General features: G+C 43.3%; 1 protein-coding gene across 1 annotated transcript in view; it reads right to left on the bottom strand.

Moving 5' to 3' along the window:
• Nucleotides 1-842: 842 nt before the first annotated feature.
• Nucleotides 843-27,821, bottom strand: part of BICC1 (BicC family RNA binding protein 1) — a gene marked incomplete at its 5' end in the record, with an annotated part of 112,066 nt that continues 85,087 nt past the window's right edge. Inside the window, 16 exons of the mRNA XM_083364906.1 lie at nucleotides 843-1,064; nucleotides 2,265-2,364; nucleotides 3,996-4,156; nucleotides 5,329-5,482; nucleotides 6,733-6,887; nucleotides 8,837-8,876; nucleotides 10,314-10,479; nucleotides 11,811-11,967; nucleotides 12,894-13,035; nucleotides 14,423-14,622; nucleotides 15,566-15,724; nucleotides 16,665-16,851; nucleotides 20,022-20,153; nucleotides 23,042-23,293; nucleotides 24,607-24,801; nucleotides 27,237-27,290. Coding sequence (XP_083221032.1) covers nucleotides 934-1,064; nucleotides 2,265-2,364; nucleotides 3,996-4,156; nucleotides 5,329-5,482; nucleotides 6,733-6,887; nucleotides 8,837-8,876; nucleotides 10,314-10,479; nucleotides 11,811-11,967; nucleotides 12,894-13,035; nucleotides 14,423-14,622; nucleotides 15,566-15,724; nucleotides 16,665-16,851; nucleotides 20,022-20,153; nucleotides 23,042-23,293; nucleotides 24,607-24,801; nucleotides 27,237-27,290 — 2,385 coding nt within the window. The 3' untranslated portion in view covers nucleotides 843-933. The remainder of the gene's footprint in view (nucleotides 1,065-2,264; nucleotides 2,365-3,995; nucleotides 4,157-5,328; nucleotides 5,483-6,732; nucleotides 6,888-8,836; nucleotides 8,877-10,313; nucleotides 10,480-11,810; nucleotides 11,968-12,893; nucleotides 13,036-14,422; nucleotides 14,623-15,565; nucleotides 15,725-16,664; nucleotides 16,852-20,021; nucleotides 20,154-23,041; nucleotides 23,294-24,606; nucleotides 24,802-27,236; nucleotides 27,291-27,821) is intronic.

Consider the following 27,821-nt stretch of genomic DNA (forward strand, 5'->3'; position numbering starts at 1 on the left):
CGCGCTCTAAGTGTACAACTTCTAAAAATAAGACGTTTGCTATAAATAAAGTGTCCTTTAGTGGCAGTTTATACTAAAAATAGTCCTTGCTTTGAGATAATCATTAAAATCAGGTTTAGCATTGAAGGCAGCAGCTAACTAGGATTAGTGATGGCAACAAACTCTGTTTTGGTCTTTCACTGCTGGGTTTGCAGTGTGCAAACTCAGTTGCAAATATTTCTCAAGAGTTCCTTCCAAAAGAGATTGGAGGCTCCTCTCCATAGATCTGATGGTGGCATACAGTTGTCTTAAAAAAAAACCCATCATCCTCTACATTTAAACTTGCTAGTACCTTTTATGGGGAGGGGGAGCCTTTTCACCTGGAGTGGGAACGCCCCTGGCAAACATTGGTTAAGCGCCACTACTGTAATCTTTTTTTTCCCATGGAAATTAGAGGAAAGTAATAAAAAATTTCCACAGGAAAAGCAATCCAGACACATAAAGTGCAGAAAGACCTCTAATTAATTATTAAACAGTACCAGAAATTTCCTTGATAAAAATACTCATAAACAATGACACCCCCCCGCCCCCTCTGGCACCCTTGCCCATCACTCTTCGTTAGAAAAAGTAAAAAAAAAGTTCATTCAGTGCATACGATATAGTCATTATAAGTCATAAAATACTAAACGCGCCCCCCCAAACACACACCCCAACATTATTGCAAATTCTGTCCAATCTACAAGGCAAAATCCACATTTGGCACGTGGAAAGACAGATAAGTGTTCTTTCTCTCTTTCTTTCGGCACAGGAAGTTGTGCGCACAAAAAAAAAGAAGACTTTGGTCCTTGGTACCTAAACTTCCAAGTGCAGAGGATGGTGTGCAGTGGTTGATGGTCCACAGGATTGCCGTGTCCATGGAGTTGTGCAGTCAACCGTGAAAGCCTCCTGTCCCTGCTACCAACGGCCGCTCACGCTGGCAATGTCCGAATGGTACTGGTGGGGCAACCGTCCACTAGCTCCGCCTTCCAGAAATGAGGCTCGGACATTGGAGGGGTCAAAGAGTTTTCTTCGGTTTTTGTTCAGTTCTGGGGGGGAGGGGGAGAGAAGAGAAGCTTCCCTTCAAAATCTGGAGACCAGATGCAATCTAGCAGGAGACATTTTTACTATTTCATAGTCCAGTCCAATCAACTGCAATATGTATCTGTCAGGTGCAAGCAATAACAATAGAAACGGCACTTAGATTTATATATCGCTTCATAATGCTTTTACAGCACTCTAGGAGTGGTTTACGACATCAGCATATTGCCTCCAACAATCTGGGTCCTCATTTTACTGACCTCGAAAGGATGGAAGGCTGAGTCGATCTTGAACCGGTCAGGATCGAACTCCCGGGAGCGGGCAGAGACAACCTGCAATATTACACTCCAACCACTGTGCCACTACAGCTCATCCAGCCAATTCTCTTAACCGGAACCACTCATGAATAGTCTCAAGCAGAAACTGTATTGCTAGTCACTCATGCTGGCCACTTCTTAACACCTCCCTCCTCTCAAGCTGGGGATTTTACCGCAATACCCGCACGAGTTATAAAATAATTTAGGGTGGATTTGGGTCAGAAAAGGCAACAGATCTGTCACAGATCTACTGAGACAATTGTTTTGCTTAACTACAGGTTGAAAATGCATTCGTCAAGCTGCTGGATTCGAACAGCCAGCCAGCACATGAGATTTATTTGGCTCTCTTCAAGGGAAACCTATAAAGTAGGGGTGTCAAACTGCCGACCCGCGGGCCGGATGTGTCATCCGGAAGCTGCGCCCACCCTATTGCCGGCAATGGCAAAACTCTTCCGATCTGTTGCGCAACGTCACGTGACGTGGCGAGTTTGACATGTCTGCTATAAAGAGGTGGGCTTCCTTATTGGGTTTTGCATGTCCCTGAGTATAAACCATTACAGATGTTAACATCAAGGTAGAAACCAAACGTTAGGAAGCTGTTACAATCTTATGGTAGGTGAAACCTAGTAGAGTTCCTAAACCTCACCTACCAGAAGTAACTCCCAGGCAAAGCAATGAATCTCCCACTGAAGAGATACACGAGTGGATTTATGAGAACAGAGAGATTAAGGCTGGCAGGATAAGGATGGACAAGGACATTACTAGACACAGGGGTACCTTGAGTTTCTGAAAAGAGACGTTCCGCCTTCTGTGTATGAGAATAACTCCATCAAGGAAAAGAAGGGGGGGAAGAATTCTTACAAACTGCACAAGGCAGTGATTCTTCTTTACCTGAGATTGCCAGCAGCATTTTTCTTCGTGCACCAAAAGTGGAAATTCCAAGCTCTTTCAGATCCTGATCCGTTAGAGTTAGGAATGTCTGAAGATCAATCTAGGAGAAACCACAACAACAGCACACTCTTAAGATGCTCTTCCACTCAGAGGGCAAAGGACTTTTGTGGGAGAACATTCTGCCGAAAATATTTTGGGTACCAATTGTTTACAAAGGAAAGAAGCAAAACCCATTATTATTATTATTATTTATTATTTATTTAATTTATATACCGCCCTTCTCTCAAGAGACTCAGGGCGGTTAACAGGGCAATACGTAAAAGACAAATACAAAAGTTAAAATTATTAAAACATGATTAAACAATGCCCATAGTACAAATTTAAAATTAAAGTCATAATAACAAACCCACCCCGTCCCATCAGGCCAGGCCCGCTTCCTTAAAGAGATGGGTTTTAAGGTCGCGCCGGACAATTCCTGGCAATTACGACTATTAACAACATCCAAAGCATGTTAAAATCAAAAGAGCAACATTTTTATACCAAATGCAACGTATTATTTTGACAGACTAAATAAATGCTAGAAGAGGGTTTAGGAGCTCAACCAGATGAATCACCTTGGAATTCTTCATAGCCCAGAATTCCTTCCAAACTTGTTTGGCGAGTCATAAAAAACTGGCTGCCAGAACAATTCAAAAGATGTTATTCTGTTCTAAAATTAGTTTATATAAATTGAAAATATCTAGATCTTGTCTGAATTGTTGCCAGTGAATTAGTATACATTATTTTTTGAAAGACAATCCCTTTCAGCTATTTGTGGCAGTTTCTGAACAAATTTAAAAAATTACTGAGCAATTATTTGGTAATTTATGCCCACAGGTTAATTGTCTTTATTTCCCAAGGCTGATGAACTACAGCACAGAGAAAATTAATTTGATTGTTATATTGGGATTGCAAAATATTAGACAATTTGCATCTCTCTTTGGAACAGCGATATTTAAAAGTCAAGGAGACCGCATCAGATGAAAAACATATAATAAATTTTTGAAGAAGTTTTCTGTTAAAGAACGCTTTATTCAAATTAGACCTCTCTGTTTTAAATGGAGTAAAGAAGACTTCCCTAATTTTACTGAACAATTATCAATTCAAGTCACATTAATTTTCATTCTGGTGTGTGTGTTTGTGTGCTGATATAACCTCAAAGACAAAGAAGCAGGGATCAGTATACACAAACCCACACTTGTGACACATGTCTGCATGTATGTTTACATATGCATATAATGTTTCGACTATCAGTGAACACAACTTTGCATCTGTACAACTGAATGAATTAACACACCGTGTAAAGGTTCACAGGAATTTCCCTACTTTTTCTGCAGTCCCATCGAGGTACCCCATTTTGATCATTTTTGATGGCCACCAGTCATCAGACCTGCCTTCCTGCTGAATTTCCCAAGTAGTGAGTTACGGGCTTGCTGATAACAAATCAGACTCCCATTCCCTCCAGAGAGCAAGTTTTTAGGTATGATTGCCAACAAAGGAAATTGGTTTGAGAATGCAAAATTGGGTCTCTGAACATAGCACTTCAAAAACATCAAGGCCTGAAGCTACAGGCAAGGAATGAATCTGTAGACTTGATGAACAACAATGATCAATAGATGGGAACGATTTCATTTGCAAAGCAATCAAAATAGTCTACAAGGAACCACCACCACGCCTTTCACAAACACTGACCTCTTGTTGCTGAAATATGTCTGTGTATTTACCCAGGCCCAGTTTGCTGAATAACTCAGGTAGGTCGGATCCCTTAAACAGACTGTTGAGGTTACAGCCGTTGCTTCCTATCAAGGAGGAGATGCAATCCATGTAGTTGCTACTGCTGAGATAATGCTCACCTAGAAGTTCAAGAGAAAATAAGCTTCTGGTTAGGTTGGGTTCGCTTTAGGCTCAGGAGCCTATTCATCTGCTTAAGTTCCAGGGCTTGCAAGCTGCCCAGAAGTACCGAACTGAATATCTGTTATTGTTGTTAGCTGCAAAGTCATGTCCGACCCATCGCGACCCTATGGGCAACGTTCCTCCAGGCCTTCCTGTCCTCTACCATCTTGTGGAGTCCATTTAAGCTCACGCCTACTGCTTCAGTGACTCCATCCAGCCACCTCATTCTCTGTCGTCCCCTTCTTCTCTTGCCCTCAACCTTTCCCAGCATTAGGCTCTTATCCCGTGAGTCCTTCCTTCTCATTAGGTGGCCAAAGGATTTGAGTTTCCGCTTCAGGATCTGGCCTTCTAAAGAGCAGTCAGGGTTGATCTCCTCTAGGACTGACCGGTTAGATCGCCTTGCAGTCCAAGGGACTCGCAGGAATCTTCTCCAGCACCATAGTTCAAAGCCTTCAATTCTTTGGCGCTCAGCCTTTCTTGTGGTCCAGCTTTCACAGCCATACATTGTAACTGGGAAGACCATAGCCTTGACTATACACACTTTTGTTGACAGGGTGATGTCTCTGCTTTTTAGTGTGCTGTCTAGATTTGCCATGGCTTTCCTCCCGAGGAGCAAGTGTCTTTTAATTTCTTGGCTTACAGTCCCCATCTGCAGTGATCTTGGAGCCCAGGAAAATAAAATCTGTGAACTGAATATCTACCTGCTGTTGAATTACCAAGGTTTTACATCTTTGTTTTCATGGAAGTAGAACACAAGTGTTGGTTGGAGTAAGGCAAAAATTACATGCCATCCCAAAAAATGGGGGACACTGCTTTGGGGCACCCCAGCCAATTCTATCTCTTGTGATGTGGCCTGAGAGAATAAAACTATATGATGACATTTGGACATGGAGAAGAAGCAGCAAAGTCATAACAGAGGGAACAAATGTCACACGGAGCCATTGTTGTCATGAATTTTCTAATGTTTCTTTCTTAACAGGATGTAGTTGTCTCCTAGTGGACTATCATTTATAATTATAGCTTGATGCAAACTAAGGACCTTGGTTTGCCTAAGCCAAGCTGGAGCTAACTTTCATTCAAGTCATTAGCACTTCATGAGAACTCTGACCTACCCAACAGGGCAAATCCTTACTTAATTTCTGTTTCCGTTTAGGGCTTCCGATGGAAGAAACAAAGTCGCCCGGAGCAGTTGAACTAATGCCGTTGTGATCTCTCCAGCTGTCGGAATCGCTCCCACTCCCCAGGTGCTCCCGGCTGTTGGATCGGGAGAGGGACATGGAGGAACCCTGCAAAGAAGTCAGCACGAAGAGGTGTAACCAGGACTGGTGGGCATACTGTCAACATGGCTTACTCAAGGACACGATACCAATGATGCAACCCATTATCTTAAATGAATGAGCAATATTGTGTTAAAAATATTCTTGTCAAGAGAAGTCTTAAGTGTTTTAGGAAAAAAAAGGTAAAGGTAAAGGTTCCCCCGCACATGTGTGCTAGTTGTTTTCAACTCTAGGGGCCGGTGCTCATCTCCGTTTCAAAGCCAAAGAGCCAGCGCTTGTCCGAGGACGTCTCCGTGGTCATGTGGCCGGCATGACTAGACGCCAAAGGCGCACGGAACGCTGTTACCTTCCCACCGGAGTGGTCCCTATTTTTCTACTTGCACTTTTACATGCTTTCGAACTGCTAGGTTGGCAGAAGCTAGGACGAGTAACAGGCGCTCATTCTGTTACGCGGCACTCGGGATTCGACCCGCCAAACTGCCGACCTTCTGATCGACAAGCTCAGCGTCCTAACCCACTGAGCCACCGGGTCCCTTTTATTTTAGGAAAAGACATACACAAATAAAGAATTTTTGGCAACCCTCACCATTATCAAAGCAACAGTGTTTTCCTTCGATTAATTTTAACTTGTCATCTGTGGCACACTGTGTCCTACCAGGTTGTCCCAATTCAGACTAATTCTTTTTTATACCAGGGTTTCTAAGACTAGTGGACATTCTGAAAACAACCCAATGCAAGGAGGAAAAAACAAAGCAATAGATCCATTTTGTTTTTGTTTTTAAAAATTATTTTCCCCACGTTTCAAGTGTAGGAAAAACAACAGATGCCTGAGTCTCTGAAAAAAATAGCTTACGGAGCAGAGAACTCAGGCTGTGGTTTGATCCTGGGGTTACAGCCAAGTGACTCAGATACAGTCTGAGATACATTTGTGTGTGTGTGTGTGTGTGTGTGTGTGTGTGCGCGTGCTCTAATAAACTTCAAAGAAGAAAGAGTAAAATGGCTGGAAGATAACACGACACTGAAGTATTTATGGAATAAACAATGTACAATGAATTAAGATTGCCTTCTTGCATGCACAAAAAAAATGTTAACACAATCCACAGTTTCACGGAGGCCTGGAGGAGCCATGCAAATAGACCTCTGTCAGAGAGACCTTGGAAGTCCCAGTAGCAAACCTCAGACACAATCTGCTCCAAGTTCAGACCAAAAGCTCCAATTTCTTCTTTTTCATGCTAAGCACACACTGCAGTTGTGCATACCTCATAAGTTGTCGACATAGATGGTTTGTAGGCTACGTGGTTTGCCCTTCTCAGTTCCTTAATTGTTTCGGCCGGCATTGATTTGGAGAAGCCGAGCCCACTCCAGGTATTTGTAGGTGTTCTCACCTCCGTAACAACAGGCTTTCTTAGCATAGCTTTAAGGGGGCAGAAAGCATATTTATAAGCATCAGTGGGATTTTTTTTGTTTTTTGTTTAAAGCAAGCAAAATTCTTTAGACAGTGGATGATTAGGTTCAGAATATCTTCCACTTTCTGCTTTTACCGTTTTCCAAATATTTTAAACTTGCTAGGGCCACTTCAAATTTCAGTTTATATTTCTGAGCACGCAGCAAGAAAAGATTATACTAATATGTGGTGTGGCTTTGAGTGTATATATACATATTTCCACACACGTACGCGATGCATACATATTCACTCACACAAAGCAAATTAATTCTTATAAATTACATTAAGATTGGCTTGGAGGATAAGACAGACCAATATTTTTTTTTATAAAGCCAGAAGAGTCATTCTGAAGTTTCAGGAGACAGAACAAAGAAACCTGAAATCTTCAGAAGTAGAAGAAATCTTTTTTTTTAAAGCGGTAAAGCTTTTCAAACATAGAACGTGGCAAGATGGAGCAAGTGCATAGATAAAAGGAAAGCAAGTCAAGGATCTTTCGTTATAGTTTTATTTCTTATCTCAATTTCAAGTGAGAAGTAGAGACCAAGTTCAAAAGCGTGGAAGAAAGCTAGCAGGCAAACATTTGATGGAAGGATTTTGCTAGCCGAGAAGTGGATCAATATAGGATGAATCTCTTGTGTTACAAAAATAGCAGAATTCATGTGTTTAGACCAAAAACAACCCCTCTCTGTTAAGTATTGTGGGTAGACCGGTCAGGACAGATGACAAGATGTCGAGGTTTCAACTAAAGCTTTATTGTGGTTGAACTGAGGAGTCTCCACAGCTCGGCTCCTTTAAATACTGTTGCCGGCAAGCCGGTGTCCAATCCACATCCTTAAAGGGTCCCGCCAGAACGGGCTGACCAATGGGACGGGAGTTAGGACGCCACCTGTTGTTGCCGGGTGCCACACAGCTGATGTTCAGCTGGGCTGACAGCATAACCATGCTTTATACTCATATTCACTATATAACACTCTCCCTTTTCAAAAACAAAATGCTTAAAACCTGCATCTTGCTGCATCACCAAAAATAAAGGCTACCTACTCATGGTCCATGGCTGCAGATCAGAAAAGAAGCAGAAAACCTAAAAGACGGTACTTAAGGCTTCTGTTAGAAGCCACCAGGACATCAGAATGGTATCAAATGGGTCGTTGCAGGGATATCACGTAGGCCAGCTGAATTACATGACCATTAAATCTGTACACTGAGATGTACATCACACCCTTCTTGAACCATGGAGGCTTCTATGAGGCCTCTACGCATTCGGGGTATTGAAGGAGGGCCTAACTGGCACACTCCAGGGCACACACCCATTTTCTTGCATACTCACCTCCTCTTTTTGTGACTTTCACGATTCTTTCCTTTTCATGAGCGTAAGATACGTGCAACATGCTGATGTGCGTGTATCTCAAAATGTGCCAACTGAAGGAAGAAACACGGTTGGCCTGAAAGCCTGTTTGTCTTTGTGTGTGGCGAATAAGGATGCATGAAGCTTTCAACCCTCCCAAGTGGCATAAAACAAGGATACACACGGCTTAACATTAGAGAAAAAACAACTCCTAAGACCCATGCCTTTTGAAGGGTGAAAAAGGTAAACAGAAGTAGGAATAATCCAATAAAAGGAGGCAGGGCAAACGTTCTGATCACCAGCCCCATAAAAAGGGCCTCGTAGTCAGGAAAGGGATCCTGTTTGCTCAGAAAATGTAACTCCAGGAGCCTTTCAAGGGGAAGAAAAGAGACAAAGACGAGTTGGATTGCAAAACATGTTGTCTAAGCTACAGTTTCTCCACTGGAACAGAGCCCAAACCGAGGGCAGAAGGGAATGGATGGCGAGGGGGGGGGGGAGAGCGGGCAAGCAAAGCCTCCTTCATCACTCTGCTTACTAATAAATACACACTACAACTCGCTGTTGTCCCACATACCTTTGGTTGCTAGTAGCTTCTTCTGTTCGTAGTCAAATGCCTAGAAATGAAACCCAGAGAAGGCCACTTAATCACTGCCCTTGATAAAGGTCATGCCACAAAGATCTGGATCAGGGTCCGTCAGTTGGTCTCAGAGGAGCCCTTCGCATCACCCAGCAATGAACCTTTGATATACTTAAAAATCCCATTTAAAACCCGCTAATTAGGGCTGCAATGTCCACTGAGGAAAAACCTGGGAGCGTCAGCAAGAGATGGTGCTAGACTTCCGGAGGAAAAAGGAGGAATCTGCCCCACTTTACATCGGGGAGGACTGTGTGGAGTGAGTTTCCTCCTTTAAATTTCTGGGAGTCTACCTCTGCGAAGATCTGACCTGGAAAGTTAACACAACCCAGGTGGCTAGAAAGGCCCAACAGAGGCTTCACTTTCTCAGGGTCTTGCGGAAGAACAGGGTAGAACAATGGCTAATGACCCTCTTTTACCGGTCTACTATAGAGAGCGTCCTCTCGTATGGTATTGTGGTTTGGTATGCTGGTCTGACAGCCGCGGATAGGAAGGCATTACAGAGGGTGGTGAGTACAGCACAAGACATTCTGGGCTGTTCCCTGACACCACTGGATGACCTCGCCAGGGCTCGTTGCCTTGGAGGAGTGAGGAAAATTCTCAGGGACGCCTCACACCCTGGATAGTATCTCTTTACTCTCCTACCATCGGATAGGAGATATAGGAGTATATAGCCAGCCACACCAACAGGCTGAAAAACAGCTTTTATCCGTGGGCTGTTAGGCTTTTGAATGAGAAATAACTTTTGTGAATCTTAGGCAGAATTGACTTGGGAGGCCGGTGTGTGGTGTAGTTAGTTCACATGGTGTGGTAAGATGGAGGGCTTGTTGTCACTGTGTGTTGGGGGGTGGGAGCACAAAGGGAGGCTCAGCTAATCTCAGTGTATACATAGTTGTACTTTGACAATAAAGATTCATTCATTCATTCAATCCATTTCAAAGTATTGGGAATGCTTGGATAACAGCCTCACTAGAAGAGCAACACATCAGTCTCTGCGGGTGGTTGTATTAGTGCAATGCAGAGACTGCTCTACCAATAGAAGAGAATATTTGTAGCTCAGGGTTGAATTGTATGGTCCCTGGTGCTCTCTGAGCTTGGTTGTTTTCTTGCAGACATTTCATTACCCAACCGGGTAACATCATCAGTGCTGGAAAGAAAGTCTGGTTTACTCTGTCCAATCAACATCCAGATAAGGTGGGATTAACACCAGGATTAATACCGGACCAACGATCAAGCGGTAAACAACAGCCTAATGAAGGAATCAACAAGAACATCACACCAACACCGTTACGGCAAACCAACAGTCGATAAGAGAGGAAACCCCATCTAGTGCAGCTGCAAGAAAACAAGAAAGCTCAGGCACAACTCCCACACGGCACTTCACAGAGTGGAAATCCATCCTTGGAGGCATCGATACCTGCATATCCACATACGTCGACTGGGGGCCCAGGTGTGCTCTTTCCGAGTTCTGCTGTGCTGCGGCCGCCCTCTCCGCTGCCCGTTCGCTTCCAGGTGCTTTTTTATCAGCCACCGTGGTCTCTGAAGCACTCAGCTCAGAATCCGACAGCAACCTCTCCCCCGCGCTAAAAAAAACAAAAAACCAGACAGGTGTGTACTTTTCAAAAAGAGATGGAACGTACGACTTATGCTTTGGATGATTAGACAAGATAGAGGGTCATGACGGAACATTAGAGAAGGAGGTAAATTTATAACGGTGCTTATAAATGCTGCAGCGGAGATTGGAAGCCTTTCCTTTCCTCCTTCTCTCACCTTGCTTCATTCTTCCCCTTCCGTTAAACTTGGTTTAAAAGGTCATGGGTACCTTCATTTCATGGGCTGCCCACCATCTTGGATACTTCTTAAGTATCTTTTCTTTCTTTTTGACCCCCAAAGCATTAAGATTACAGTTGTCTTCGCCATAGCTTGATGCACTGGAAATCCTGTCTGGGAACCAACACCATCAACCAGTGTTTCGCAACCTTAGCATTTTTTTTAAAATCCCATTTATATCCCGCCCTTCTCCAAAGACTCAGGGGGTCTTACAATTTAAAGCACAAATCAATGTGCTTAGCAATAGGATGGAAGGATGGAAGGCTGAGTCAACCTTGAGCCTGGTGGGACTCGAACCTGCACTAATTGCAGGCAGCTGGTGTTACTTAAGGAGTCATTAGCCCACTGCTCCACCAAGGCTCTTTTGATCTTATTGTTTGAAATAGGCCCTGGAAGCCAAGGCTGCCATCTCTTCTGCTCTTCTGTTTGGTTCATTTTCCTGCCTTAGGATATGAAGGAACGCGGGGAAGGCTGCTGGGTGAATCATCTTACTGGCTCTCTACTGTCCTCGCCGTTAAATAAGCCAGGAGGAAAAGAGGATGCAGTTACTCTCTGTGTAACTATCCCTCAGAGTCGGTAGGGTCTTTTACAGACAGAGTCTCCACTATGAATCATGACCTAGCCTCAGAAAGAATTTGGAAAGAAAAATAAAGACGCTTACAAATAACTTAATGCCTGACTGAAATATGTCACCAATTTTCTCAGAGGGAGCAAAAGAGCCACAGCTAAGAGATTAATGATAAATCAAAAATGATGATATCTCAATAGGTAGATCTTTGCCTGCATTACTCTCACAGCCTAGCAAACCATACTTACAATGTTAGGAATGTTAGGACTGGTGAAGGGGTAATATTATATTAACACTGCACATGTAGCGCAGGTTTGAGGGGAAAAGCACATCAACCAAATAAAAACCATCCAAGAGGTTGTAAAAGATCCTGGCTCTTGCACTGTGCATGTTGTACAAGAAGCTCCCTCCGTGGCTGTGTTGCAAATAATGTTTTTATTAACACAACAGCCCCACAGGAAACACGCTAAACCTCTCCGCACTTTGCACAACCTCATCTTTATAAATGTTACATACTGTAAACGAGAATTTTTGGTGCCTTGCAGTAATTCCACCGTCTGCCTCTTTGTGCAGGATTGCTTGGCGGTGCTCATCATCTGCTTAAGATCATTGGCATTTGCGGAGTGTGAAGGACTCCTGGGCATGCCCACTTCCACAAAAGCATCATTGCAACCTACAAAGGACCGAAAGCAACCAATAAGATGGACTTGCATTGCTAAGGATGAGAGTTAGAGGTCTTCTTAATGGGTATGTCACATTTGCAGAAAGCTGTCATATAATTTATGGCTAAAAGGTCTTAGGGTTTTTCTTCTTTTTCAGCTAGTCTGGGTCATTCCATAAAAAATTGCTCACTGCCATCTTTATATCTTAGGATCCAGAAGTTTCCTAGGACTGAAATGTCTTTATTAACACAGGAACAGACAAAGAATCAGATATTTTTTTTAAAAAAACATGTTGAGTCAAACGTATGTTTGGACAAGTATTAAAACACATGGGCCATGATTCTGCTATGATTAGACTAATTCTATTGTTTATAAATAGGATTAACAAAATAAGATGTATACCTCTTTATATAACTTCCCTTTGGGGGCAGTGTTACCAGCCCAGTTCATTGTAAAAAAAAAAAAAGCATTGGAGACTGTTCACACAGACCTCAAAATTCCAAAGTTTTTGTTTTGTGAGAAGAAACTTACAGCTTCTGTTCCCTAATTTCCTCTAATCTCGGATTACTCGCTTCTCTGCATGAGAGAAGTTAGTTTAGGACAAATCCCCCTTGAAGCACTAAGGTTCACCAACTAAGCACTTTTAAGGCCAGATATCATTATTTGTATTAACCCATTATGGTTTGTTACTCTGAACCAAACCACCAAGAAATTCTTTTCGACCATGCCCAGAAACAGATATTTAAGAAATGTTTTGATCATTTGATCTTGAGCAACTTTTAATTAACCTGCACAGGCTTCCCTGCCTTGTGGTTTTGGACACATTTCTATTTTTAGAACAAAAATACTGGTATTTCCACCATCCTTCTTCACACGAGCTTGTGCTGTCCTCCTACAGTGGGAAGATGGGAGCAAGCCGCGGTAGTTTTGGTTTTACCTTCGCCAGAATTGGTCTTGGCCGTCACTTGTTCAGGGGCATTATGGCTACCAATCGTCCGAGAAGGATCGCTGTGGTTTGCGTTTAGTACATTTTCACCAAGAGCTGTGGCAGAGAATGCAGGATACTTCATAGCTGAGGTCTGGAACAGTATGTTTAACCTAGGTTTAATCATCTTAGACTTTGGGGGGAAAAAGCCCATTAATGACCCTCCTTAATTACTTAATATCTCTTTTTCCCGGCAAAAAAAATTACGAATAGGTGATCTAATAATTTTACTCCCACCATATCTGTCTGTGGATATTCAGGATCAAGATTTTTTTATTATTATTATCATTATCATCATCATCATCATCATCATCATCATCATTATTATTTTAAAAAGGTGCTAGAATGCAGCACTTCACATTTTCTCATAGAACCAAATTGTCAGTGTTAAACATATATATTGGAAACTCATCAAGGTGTTGATTTTTATGACCACTACCCACCAACTGCGCCTCGGTGGCTTTTATAGGAACCATTGAGAATCTCACCCACTGACTTGGCAACCGATTCATGCCCACTTTGTTATCTAGACAGGGACAGATGAACTGAAATGAATCTTGAAAAATGGTTTTTTAAACATAAAAAGTTGAGGTTTCATGTTACTACTTTGTTCTACTGCACCAAAAGGAATCAGAACTCAATGCTTTTCTCCGCCCCTCTACCCTACATTTTTCTCTCTTCCCCTTTCCCTCCCTTGTTTTCCTATTATTTCTATTTGGCTTCTGAGTAGGACTGCTCTCCTACGTTTACAGAATGTCAAACCATCCGCTTGAAACCAGGTTTAGGGTTTTAAACATGTGTCTTCTAGGCTTCATTGAATCATTCCTTATTAGCTGTGTTGGCATTAGCTTTGGCACTATTGAAAAATGAAATTTCAAGATGCCAATTTTAATAATGGCTGGGAATCATTTTCTACATCTTTCTATGATGTAAGAAAGCTACCTTAATAAAATGACATAATTGTTTTCATACCATCAGAAGCCAGAATGTCTAAGTTATACTATATGATATGCAAAGCCTCTAACAAAAAATTATCCTGGTTAAATTCCACTGAAAAAGGAATATCCTAGAAAAAGTAGCAGTAACGATTGTGTAGTTGCCAAGTAAAGTGCACTAGTATTTAAGCTCAATTAAAAATAAGCTTTATTTTTGCATGTTGGTATGAGTTGTGGTGGCGCAGTGGTTGGAATGCAGTATTGCAGGCTAACTCTGCCCGCTGCCTGGAGTTCAATCCTAACTTGTTCAAGACTGACTCAGCATACCATCTTCCAAGGTCGGTAAAATGAGGACCCAGATTGTTGGGGGCCGTAGGCTGACTCTGTAAACTGCTTAGAGGGCTATAAAAGCACTATGAAGCGGTATATAAGGCTAAGCGCTATTGCTATTACATAGAATGTGCACGAAAGAAAATTCTGCTTAGCTAGTTGGAATTTACTCTCTCATAAATCTGCTAGGGTTGTACCCTGAGGTCATCTGTTTACCTTTACGTGACCATTTAATGATGAGGTTGGGTTTTTCTTGTTCTCCACTTGCATGCCATTCACATGAATATCAACAGGAGTTAAGCCGGGAGGGGGTGACGGTGTGCTTTGACTATAGTTGGGCACTCCTGACAACAAGATACTGGTTAACGTGGCTTGTGCAGTAGGTGGCATCATCAGGTGAGGAATAGCAGAGAAACCTGGAAGAAAATGTCAGATGTTCTGCCTCATTTCTGCAGAGGTTGAAGATATCTAAAGTCCTAAGCAGATACAGGGAATCCTCAACTTACAAACACAATTGGGACTGGAACTTCTCTGAGTGAGGTGATCACACCAGATTTTACCACCTTTTTTTTTCTTGCTGCAGTTAAGCAAATCTCTTACGTCATTAAACAAATCCAGCTTTTCCCACTGACTTTGTGAAACTGGCCGGGAAGGTCACAGGTGGCGATCTTGTGAGCCTGGGACGCTTGTAACCATCATGAATACAAGCCAGTTGCCAAGCGCTCCAGTTTTGATCGTGTGCTTACGGGGATGTTGCAAGTGTGAGAAAAGTCAACCGGCTTGCAAAGAGATGTAGATGCTTATCCATTTTGGACCTGCTTCGCAAGGGCGGAAGCCATTTTTGTTGCAACAGATTTGTCAGTGTTCAGCTAGGGGGGATAATATGTGTTTTTGTCTTCTTTTTTTTAATTGACATTTTTTAAATAAAATGGAGAGCAAGTGTGAGGACTGGTTGCAAGGCACTTTTTTCAGCATCCATGAGCCATTGTAAGTCGAGGACCACCTGTGATCAATTTGCAATTCAGCAGAGCAAGATTGCACAGAATATGGACTAGCCCAGAATTGCCTTTTCCCTAGGAAAAGCTTTTGTTTTACTAGGTTCTTGAAATGCCAAGGACTAAATTAGGGTCTTCTGGATGCAAAGCAGGTGCTCCACCACAAACCACAATGAAATGAACAGGCACACTCTATGCCCATCAGGAAGCCCCAAGGACTCAAATGATCCCAGTTTACAATGATGGTGTCTTGAAATAGCGGCATCATTTTAATGTCCTCTTCTGCATGTTTAGGGGTGTGTGTGTGTGCGTGCTCTACATTGGTCTACTTAAAATGCCTCAAATTTAAACCCAAAATACCAACCTGTAGAGCTCGTATTAGCGATTGGGGAAGGCCAGAGAGTTGAACTTGGTGTGTTTGAACTTGGACTCTGCAAAGGACTAACCGAACTATTGAGTGCATTGAGGAGGGAGTTTGGAGGTGTGGATGTGTTGACAGATAAAGTGGTTGGACCCAAAAGACCTATTAAAAAAAAAGCAAAAGAGATTTTACAACCTTGTGGATGTACAACCCAAGGATTTTAAAGACTGATGCAAAATCGAATGAGTGATTTTACTCTTCTGTTGGATGATGAAAAACTCTCAAGGAAGTTCCACTCTAGACGGGCAAGATGCCTCTCTCCTTGGATGCTGCTCCTAACAAGAAATGGGGTTTGTCTATGGAGGTTTTCGCTCATCCAGGTCATGGTTGTCCAAAAGGTGCTTTTTCAAGAGGCAACTGGACTGACTTACTTTGTTTTCCCTTGAAGATTTCGCTTCTCATCCAAGAAGCTTCTTCATTTCTGAACTAAAGATGGATGAGAAGCGAAACGTCTTCAAGGAAAAACAAAGGAAGTCCAGTTGCCTCTTGAAAAGGCACCATTGAAACAAGAAATGGGGTTCCCTTCTGTTTTGTTCCTCAAAGAAGTACAGTCAACAGTCTACCTTGGAAACAGGTCATCAAGGTTTTATTCAGGCAACTCCTGGATTAACTCAACAACTACGACTTAACATCTATGACTGCAAATTCTTCCTTCGTTGCTGACATAAATTCCTATCTTAAATTCCTATCTTAAATTTCCAAGTTCTTCTCCAATTCTGATGTTTTTCTTCCATGACTGTCTTTTCTTATGTACAAGAAACACACACACACACACACCAACATAGTCTTACATGTTCAAGCTATTGTTCAGCCTACTTTTTAAATAAATCCGTAAACTAGGAGTGTCCAGCCTGGGCCACTTTAAGACCCGTGGACTTCAACTCCCAGAATTCCTGAGCCAGCCATGAATTCAACTCTGGGAGTTGAAGCCCACAGGCCTTAAAACGGCCAAGGTTGGACACCCCAGCCTTAAACCTTGAAAGTGCATGATTAATACAGCTCATTCTGAAGAGGTTTGAAAATATTAGATTGTAGATCATACCAAGTCCAGTTAGTCCAAGGCCGGCTGAGGTCAAGATGTCCAAGCCAGGACAAGGAAGGCCAACTGGGCAAGAGACTGGGGAGGGATTTGTCGCTATCGCAATGCCACTGCTTTCCAGACCCAGGAGACATTTCCGTGCTTCATACATATTTAAGGCATTTCGCTCAACGCTTTTCACGATCACAGACTGCAAAAAGAAAACATGGAGATGAGTTTCTGACACACATTTCAAACAATTCCAGACAACTGGAAAGAGTCACTGGCATTGTTTACAAATCCACTCTTGAAGACGAGTGCAGAGAAGAGCAACAAAGATGATTAGAGGTCTGGAGGCTAAAACATATGAGGAATGGTTGCTGGAATTGGGTATGTCTAGTTTAATGAAGAGAAGGACGAGGGGGGACATGATAGCAGTCTTCCAATATCTCAGGGGCTGCCCCAAAGAAGAGGGAGTCAAGCTATTCTCCAAAGTGCCTGAAGGCAGGAGAAGAAGCAACGGATGGAAACTAAGCAGAGAGAGAAGCAACCTAGAACTAAGGAGAAACTTCCTGACAGTGAGAACAATTAACCAGTGGAACAACCTGCCTCCAGAAGCGGTGAATGCTCCAACAGTGGAGGTTTTTAAGAAGACAGCCATTTGTCTAAAATGGTATAGGGTTTCCTGCTTGAGCAGGGGGTTGAACTAGATGACCTCCAAGGTCCCTTCCAACTTATTATTATTATTATTATTATTATTATTATTAGTAGTAGTAGTAGTAGTAGTAGTAGTAGTAGTAGTAGTAGTAATAGTAACAGAAAGAGAGTAGCTGTGGCCCCTAAACTACATACTTTGAGTTATACAAAAAATCTGGAATGGTAAGGGTCCATTTTGCTTGGGATTCTTGGCTACAATACCAAATATACAGTCATTGAAACAATGTCCCTGCTCTGTAATATTTCAGAAGATGAACTAACTAAGGCTTTGTGTAAAGGTCCATTCAACATTTCAGCCTCATTTAGAATCACACCACCCAACAATAGCCAATCTTTGATATAAATGTAGTTATCTCTGCTTTAGGCAGCCAAGTTCTAAGCTCAGATTCCTGGCCTTCTTTAGAACTCTGTAGGAAATTATGGAGACTTTGCAAATTTATTATACCAGTAGCACATCACAGTGTTTCCCAAGTCAAATAAAAATATCAGCTATGTTCATGACATTTTTTTCCTCAACATACAGGTCTAGAGAAACTGGATTTCTCATTTTTTAGAGCTCTGAGACTCCCCACCACCACACTTAGCTTTATGCCCACTTTCCTTCACAGACAAGTCACCACAATAATTGTGACAATGAAAAAGCCTGTTTTGACATAGAACAAGAACTGGTTTAATTCATGCTGGTGGCAAAACAATGCCTGCTTTATTTAATTCTGCATATTGGACTGTTAACTGCATTTTGTCAAGTTGTCAAAAGGAGTCTTTCCTTGTTGTGTGCGCATCAGCCTAAGAAGATCGGGCCTGTGAAGAGCTTTGGAAAAAACATCTGGTCAGACTGTATTCTTTCCTTGTGTTTCTCTTAGCCTTAAAATTACATAATAGTGAGATACATCTGGCTACATCTTTGTTTTTCTTGGAAGCTTCAGACCAACACTGAAGGCAAACATTCTTGTACTTTTGTAGGAATTAACTTGCTATTAAAAATATAATCTGATGAAGTCATTACAAAGGCATCATTTACTAATTAATGAAGATCTTTATTATTTACATTAGATATTACACTGTGGTAACTAGATATGCCTGTTCCTGTTAAATAACACACACAGCAAGACCAAAGAAAGGAAACTGAACAGTGTGCAAATTATTACACAACATACTTAATTTCACATGACAGTGAAATAATGTTTAGGATCATCCAACACAAATTACAGCCCAGATGTTCAAGATGGTTTTAGAGAAAAAAAGGCCGAGGAACGGGACATATTATTGCTGATGAGTGCTGACCTATTTAGAAAACCAAGGAATACCCAAAATAAGTCAATATGCGCTTCACCGACAATAGAAAAGTCTTTGGTAAGTGTCAAGTCATGTTCAACTCTCGAGGGTCCTTAGAAAAATGGGAATCGTAGAGTATCTCATTATCTGCATATAAAATGACACAAAGAAGAGCAAGCCACAATCTGCATGGCAGAGGGTGAATTGAGCTGGCTCCAGAGTGGAAACGAAGTGGGACAGGACTGTACACTGTCCCCTCTCTTACTCAACCTACGTACTAAACAAACACCGGATTAGTATGTGTTAAAACGCGGTTAAAACAGGTTTCTCATTATAATAACTCTATTATTACAAAGTAGGAAAAAGTAAGGGTTTCCTCTGCTCCGGTCGTGTCCAACACAAGGGGGCAGTGCTCATCTCTCTTTCTTAGCCAAGCTAGCCAGCATTCTCTGTGGTCCTGTGGCCAGCATGATTATATGCCGAGGTGCACGGAAAGCTGCTACTTTTCCACTGAAGTGGCACCGATTTATCTAGCTGGATTTGCATGCTGTCAAGCTGCTAGGTCAGTGGTGGCGAACCTTTTGGAGACCAAGTGCCCAAACTGCAGCCCAAAACCCACTTATGTATCGTCGGGTGCCGGGCGGGTGTGGCCGATTGGTTGGGCGTGGCCCATTGGGTGGGCGTGGCTGCAGTGGTAACGGCAGACTGGGTGGGACTAAAAAGTTCAATCAATCAATTCCAACTTTGCGAGGCTCAAGGTTGACTCAGCCTTCCATCCTTCCGAGGTAGGTAAAATGAGGACCCAGATTGTTGGGGGCAATTAAGCTGACTTTGTAATAATGCCGCTTGGGGGTGTGTGTGAAAGCCCTAATAAGCAGGCATATACATAGAATGAAGGCTACTGCTAAGCTTGTAAGCCGCCCTGAGTCTTCGGAGAAGGGCGGGAAATAAATGGAATTAAAATAAATAAATAAATAAATAAAAATTCCCGCGAGAAGTTGAAATTGATTGATTGAAACTTTTTTTTTTTGCACACGGCAGCGAAGGCCTAAAGCAAAAAGGTTTTATAAAACCCAGCTGAAGGCCTAAGACTGGGGCGACGGCGCACATGCCCAAAGAGAGGGCTCTGCGTGCCACGCATGCCATAGGTTCGCCACCACGGTCCTAGGTGGACAAGAGCTGAGGGTGGAATGAGAGCTCAATCCCGTTGCGTGGTGCTTGGATCTTGAACCCGGGCTATCAGCTTTCCCGCTGACTAGTTCAGCATCTTTAACTGCTGAGCCATCGTGTTCCCTGCGATGATCAGAATAGGCTGTCTTAATTTTCAAGCAAGATACTTAAAAGCTAAATACAGCCTTGTCCAGAAAAAGCAGAGTCTGTTCTACTCACCTTACTGGTCTGTTTCGGCTTTGGTTTAATACTGATGAAGACATCTAGCTGCTCCATCAGCTGGGTAATAAAATGTGGTTCTACATCAATTTCTTCCTTCATATCAAACATCAGCACAAGAGGAAGGCAGCCCTGGAAGATTAAACGCAAAATCCAATACAAAGTTTTGTGCAGCACATAGTTGAATAGCAATCCCCTGTTCACTATTTCCAGCACAAACACATCCCCAATCCTGCATTTTACTCACATGGTCTAACAAGAGGTTTCCAGATTCTAGAAATGTCAGTTGTTTGACATTTCCGTATTGACAGAATATGTTTCTCAGGCAGTTTCATTATTTGAATTCTCAGTAATTCAAGAACATAATCATAAAGTTGGAAGGGACCTTGGAGGTCATCTAGTGCAACCCCCTGGTCAGGCAGGAAACCCTATACCATTTCAAACAAATGGCTTTCCAGTCTCTTCTTAAAAACTTCCAGTGTTGGAGCATTCACCACTTCTGGAGAAACACAATGACTGGTGACACCTGGATAGGATCTGCTATACAAGTAAGAACTTACAAGCTCAGCTTTTGCCTAACTATAACTTCTGAAGAGCATTTGAAACTTAAGAGAATAGTTTTGGGAATAAATCTCCTGATCCTTTCAGCAATAGGTACATACATACACACATACAAGCCCGTATGAGCTAATTATTTGCGTGCAGGCCTATTATGATCATGCAGCAGACTGTCCAGTCAACTTCCAAGACATGAAAAAAAAATCCAATAACAGATATGTGAGAGCCAGAAAGACAAGACAATTTGGCACTGGAAACAGAAATATGCGTGCAAAACACACTAAAACAAAAATATGTAGTGAACCCCGCCCACTGCGCCGATGAGATGAAAAATGTTATATCTTTCAACAACCGACGCCATATTTTCCATAAAATTTGCAATTTCTAACTCTTCGTTTCAGTTCTCCCAACTGGATCAATCAAGAACGGTCGTAATTCAGCTGAGAATTGTTTGAATATTTTAAAGTGGATGTTCTACCTCCCCCTTTAGTCTAACTTTTTAACAGAACAGCAGAACTGGGGGGACGGGGGGGTCTACATCCAACTCGTGTTCTTCTTTGCATCTTTCATTCTGCAAGGACCTCCTCTGGATGTGCCCCATTTGTCATGCCTTAAATGTGGAACGACGTGTGCCGGGTTTGAATATTAAAATACTACAGAATAGATAAAGAGAACCAGGTCTTACCATCCCATAAAATGTGTGCTCCCTTGCTGCATTGAAAGAAAGAATGGCTGTGTTAATGACTCTCCAAGGCATGTACAGGACATGTGACGCCGTCTAGCACTCCTGTGGCTACTCTCTTTGGATTATGGGATTTCAACATTCAACAACTTCCTTTGCACTTGGCAAGTCTCAAATTCCAAAAATCCACAAGACAACTTCAGACTCAAGAAAATTCTGGACTGGATACAGTCCAGACCTCACTTTTATGTCCAACAATTTTCAAATAACAGAACAGAATCAGGAGGGAGCTTGGAGGTCATCCAGTCCAACCCCATGCCCAAGCAGGAGACCTTATACCCTTCCAGACAGGTGGCTGTCCCATCTCTTTTTCTTCTTCTTTTTCTTCTTATCTTGCTTTCTGGTGCATTGGAAAATCATACAAGCTGGCTGAATAATCAGAGTTAAGAACCAGCCAAGAGAAGCAGGTTCAATGCCCCTGCCTTCAGAGGGAGACACAGGAGCCTTCAGTGGGACTGAAGCCTTAACAATGACAAACTATCTGAAAGCGCAAAAATAACAGACTATCTGTATGGGTAAAAGGTAGAGGTAAAGGTTCCCCAGCACATGCGTGCTAGTTGTTTCCAACTCTAGGGGCCAGTGCTCGTCTCCGTTTCAAAGCCGAAGAGCCAGTGCTTGTCCGAGGACGTCTCCGTGGTCATGTGGCCGGCATGGTAAAGGTAAAAAGGTAAAGGTTCCCCCGCACATGCGTGCTAGTCGTTTCCGACTCTAGGGGCCGGTGCTCATCTCCGTTTCATAGCCGAAGAGCCAGCGCTTGTCCGAGGACGTCTCCGTGGTCATGTGGCCGGCATGACTAGACGCCAAAGGCGCACGGAACGCTGTTACCTTCCCACCGCAGTGGTCCCTATTTTTCTACTTGCATTTTTACGTGCTTTCGAACTGCTAGGTGGGCAGAAGCTGGGACGAGTAACAGGCGCTCACTCTGTTACGCGGCACTCGGGATTCGACCCACCAAACTGCCGACCTTCTGATTGACAAGCTCAGCGTCCCAACTCACTGAGCCACCGCGTCCCTTTCTGTATGGGTAGCTGACAGCTAGTACACATGGAGATGGCTAACCTGGGTTTGAGCTCTTGAGCCCGATTCCTACTCTATTCTCCGAGCAGAGGGAAAAAGTAATAATTTTGGACGTGGGTAAGAGAGTTTCAGCCAAGCGCGATTTTTCTGGGTGGCTTTCTTCCATAAAAGAGGTGGCCTAATTACTGGCATAGGTAGTTCTCGACTTACAACAGCTCGTTTAGTGACCGTCCAAAGTCACAACAGCACTGAAAAAACTGACTTTATGACCGTTTTTCAGACTTATGGCCACTGCAGCATCCCCATGGGTCACGTGATCAAAAGTCACTCTTGGCAACTGACTCATGTTTATGACAGTCACAACGTCCCGGGGGTCACGTGATCCCCTTTTGTGACCTTCTGACAAGCAGTCAATGGGGAAGCCTGTTTCACTTAACAACCGTGTTGCTAACTGAACAACTAAAGTGATTCACTTAACAAATGTGGCGAGAAAGTTCATAAAATGGGGCAAAATTCACTTCACAAATGTCTTCCTTAGCAACAGAAAATTTGGGCTCAGTTGTGGTCGTAATTTGAGGACTACCTGGAGTCAGTGTGAAGTGACCGGTGACAGCAAATTCAGTGGGGCTTCTGGTGACCCACAAAAGGCAGATGTTCCCACATCTGCTGCCCTGCGCACGGCCCCATCGTTCAGGACACTTACCATGAGATATTGTCTGGCAAGACAGACCGATTCGATTGTGCCTTGGAGGTAGACTGTGGATTTCTTCTGGGGATTACTAGGATCGGGGAAATGGATCTGAGCACCGGTTCTCTGCATGATATGCTTGATGTTGCTGCCATTTCGGCCCATCATAAAGAGGTGATGCTGAGCTGCTATGTCCAGCTGGGTGCTCACCGGGATCGCGGAGGCCAAACTGCCGGCCAGGTGCTCCAAGAGCAGAGCGGTTCCTTCCTGTCCAAGGAAGAGAACATGAAGGAAATTTATAATATTATATTTATAATATTATAATATTTATAATATTCGCTTTCTTGGTGCAGATCCTGGCCTTTCAAAGGGGTGGAAAAGCACCTTTCTTTCTGATACGAAACTTTGAAGTTCCCCATTTTGCAAAGAGTTGTGCTTAAAATTATTTGAAACAAAAGGCAACTGGATTTTCCTGGGTTCCCCCCCCCCTTTGAAATAGTTTCCGTTCTCATCCAAGGACGATCATCTTCTGAAGAAGCTTCCTGGGTGAGAAGTGAAACAATTTCAAGAAAAGGGGGGAAGGGGGAAGAGAAACTACCAAGAAATTCCAGTTGCATTTTGGAAAAAGCACCTTTGGGACAACCATGATCTGGATGACTGAGCATCTCCATAGATATCTGAAACAAAATGGTTTGCTTATTCCAGTAGGCTTCATATCCTGTTTCTAGGAAATTATCCTGTTAGCAACAAACTCTGGTAAATCACCAGGTAAACACCCAAGTAGCTTGTAGGGAAAGATTATTTATTTATCCCTGGAAGCAAACGTAGAACCTTAAAAAGTATTTATTTATGCAGAGCAACAAACAGAACCTTGAAAAATGGATATCTTCGTCGTCGTCATCATCATCTATGCAGCAAAGAGAGCCTTGCTTTAAGATAAAACCGATGGCACAAACGGGCAAACATTTAATGTTTTTGCCCATTTAGTTGTAAGCAAGGCCACCTTGAACTCTGAACACAGGTACAGTATGTGGTCTAGGCAACTCTGACTTCTACTTGCAATCCCCAATTGCAATTTATATTATGCCTGAAATACGGTCTCTGGATCTACATTCTCCTCCCCTCTTGGCCAAGCCCCATTTACTAGCCACCCACTCAAGAAAACCCTAGCCCAGACATGTCAAACACAAGGCCCGGGGGCCGGATCCGGCCCGCGAAGTGGTTTCATTCGGCCCACAAAGCCATCCTGTAAACAGTGAGGGAACGGCCCCCACTGCCTTGGCCCTGGCCCAGAGACCCTCCTCCTGCCAGAGACCCTCAGATCTGTCCCACTCCTGCCCAGGCCCCCATAGGCACCCTTGATGCGAACGACGTAGAGCTGGCCACGCCCACCCAGTAGGCCATATGCACTCTAGCCACGCCCACCCAGTAGGCCACGCCCACCCTGGCCACGCCCACCCGGCCCCCTGAGGGCAAACGCAATGCTGATGCTGCCCTCCATGAAATTGAGTTCGACACCCCTGCAGCCTAACCCCATCAAACGGCTCCCTAAAACCATTAAGCTCAGATCAATAATTCACCTTCACTGCGCTGGCGTTATTCTGGGACCCTCTGATCATGACCGTAGCACCGTACGTCCGAGAACGCTGCTTAAAGGACACCGAAATATTATACGTCTGTGATATGTGCTGAATCGTGGGAGAACTTGGATCGGGGATTGGTTGAAGGATTCCAGCTATAGGTAATTCGAACATTAACACCAAGGGCAGCAGTTCCTAGGACAGCAACCAAAACAAATCCACAGCAAATAATCAGCGTAAATGCCATCATATCTACTCTGCTAATATGCTGAATTCCATCATATCTACCCTGCTAATATGCTGCGTATTTGAGCACAGAGCTGGGAGGGCTTCAGGACACAGCCACCACATCGAGAGCCCCTTGTTATTAAAAATGGGGGATCCTTTGTTGTCACTTCAGAGGCCAGGATTCTGCTCCTCGTGGGCACTGAGGGATCTTCAGGAGTGGAGCAGGGAGGAAAGACCAGGAACTGGTCTTATGAGCCTTGGTGGAGCAGTGGGCTAATGCCTCCTTAAGTAACACCAGCTGCCTGCAATTAGTGCAGGTTCGAGTCCCACCAGGCTCAAGGTTGACTCAGCCTTCCATCCTTCCGAGGTAGGTAAAATGAGGACCCAGATTGTTGGGGGCAATAAGCTGACTTTATAATAATGCCGCTAGGGGTGTGTGTGAAAGCCCTAATAAGCAGGCATATACATAGAATGAAGGCTACTGCTAAGCTTGTAAGCCGCCCTGAGTCTTCAGAGAAGGGCGGGATATAAATGGAATTAAAATAAAATTTTAAAAAAAATATTTCAATTTTTCATTTCACACAATGCATCCCCACTGGTCCCCCCACCCCACCCCCACCAATGAAATATACAATACAAAAGGAGGAAAAACTCAGCAGAACCACAGACCACTAGAATAGCAGATGAAATACAGCAATCGCCCTAATGAGTTTGGCAGTCTCGGGCTTCGTGCCCAGGCAGCAACGAGGCATTGGAAGGGAGCTCCAGAGAAATCTAAGAACTGCGGAACATAAGATTGACTGATGAAAGCGGGAAGCCAAAACCAACGATTTTCAGCAAGCCATTCAGTTCAGAGGAAGTAAAGAATGAAAATATGTGCAAGCTAGTAGCATTCCCCATTTTTAATAGGGTACAAGAAGTGAAGCCTGCTCCTTCCAGTCCAAGCAACTCAGTTGAACTTCCCTAATGGGCTACCTGGTTCCCTCATGACTTGGCTCCATCTGTCCATGGCTTTGGTCGTGACTATCATGCTGTTTTTCTTTGACTGATGGAGAAATAACTCTCCCTAGCCTTTCCTCAGCCAAAATGGGGAGGGCAGGGGCAGCGGGCTAGCCCGAGACTCAAGCTACAGGCTTTGCTTAGAGCAGGGGTAGGCAACCTTGGCTCTTTTATGACTCATGGACTTCAATTCCCAGAATTCCTGAGCCAGCTATGGTGTCTCAGGAATTCTGGGAGTTGAAGTCCATGAGTCATAAAAGAGCCAAGGTTGCCTACCCCTGGCTTAGATGGAGAGAGCATTTCAGACAATGGGGCTGCCACCTGTCAGAAGAATAATCTGGGGTTCCAACTGGAGCCAGGGCTGCAGGAGAATAAATAAAAATGAGATCCAGAAAAGCTGTGAGGAAGGAAGAAATATTTATTCCTAAAAGCAAGGAGTTTGCCTTTAGGGGCAGCTGCAGAGAAATGGGGCACGGCAACAGACTTTTACCGAGGAGCTTGTCCTGGTGTGGAAGCGTCTATGTGCTGATTCTAGGGTGACACTTGAGGGGTGTGTGTGTTTGTGTCTGTGTGTGTGTAGGTAGGTTTATTCTTGTGAAGTTGCAGTTCTGCTGGGAGACCTAATTTAATTAGCTCTATTTGTTTTTCAAAGACCTGATTTTTCATATGTGGATTAGGTCTATTTGAGGTTCTGAGGAAGTATGAGTAAAAAATTTTTTTTCCCAATTTGGTATTTTTACTCGATTAATTTAATTTCAGCTTGACTGTCGATTATCTAGTGGCGAAACGGATTCTCAGTCCATTGTGAATTCAGTTAATGTTTTAAGGGAAGATGGAAACACTTTAAAGACTAAAATACACTTTGATATAAAACTTCTCACACACCAAAAAGCCCGCTTTCCTGGATCTACAGAATATTGTAAAATCAGGAGAGAATGAATGGGAGGGGGGAGAAGCACACTGAGGTTCTGAACTGCTAAGGCTTCATAGGTGAACATGTTAATTCTTATATCTAGCAACATGGAAAGCTCTACAGGGATAAGATCTATTGAGTTGGCATTAAGGGGCAGTAATCCTGAAGAGGATACAGGAACTGTATCTATAGAGACTCAGGAAGTGACAAGAAGTCTCTAAAGAAATACTTTCTTCTTCTATGCTGTGGCTTATGGTCTCCCCTCTCCTGAGTACAGAAGGTGCAAACTAGGCCTTGAGGAGTCTACTTCACTTGACAGGCAGCTGAGCTTTAATACCACTGGAATGGAAGTCGGGAAAACAATAAGAAAAGTTGCAGCTCCAGGTGCACTAAACTCCCCGAGCTGCAAACTTTGCAGAACACACAACACATCTGGAGGAATTCCATCTTTTTAAAGTAACGCTCACTCATGCTGGCATTTCATAATTACCCGTATTCTAACTCTGGCAGATTCCACTCCGGCTGGTTGCCCGGCGATAGACACCTGTGGAAAGGACAGGACCAATAGTTAAATTATAATAACAGCAGAAGGTGGCAGAGTATCCTTGACAGAATATCGATGTATAGCAGAGATCGCTTGGAATTCTAGTTTCTTACAGATGCCTTCACAAACGACTCAAGCCTACTGCATTTGAGTTTGGCATAGAAGCAAAAAATATCTGAATATCTGGGCCTTGTTTGTATGCCCTGCTTAGACACACCTGAGAAGTTGTTGCCTTGAACACTTCAGGTTTGCCCTAACATTTACAAATGTTAGGGAAATTAAAAACAAGTTTTGAGGTTATGTGGGTGTGCTCTTTACAAATTTACAGGAAACAGGGTGGCTCATCAGAGAGGGGTATCGTCTGAGAGAAAAACTCTGCAACCAAAAACCAACCACATCTGTTACACTTTTTGATGGGCATGGCATTACTGATGCTCACAGAGTTATTGTGCACAGAATGACCAAGGGGGACTGAAGCGAGGTCAAAATAAATTCAGTGATTTGACAAAACCGCACACTGAAACACAATTT

Source organism: Vipera ursinii (genome assembly GCF_947247035.1).
Source record: "Vipera ursinii genome assembly, chromosome: 5".
Taxonomy (NCBI): Eukaryota; Metazoa; Chordata; class Lepidosauria; order Squamata; family Viperidae; genus Vipera; species Vipera ursinii.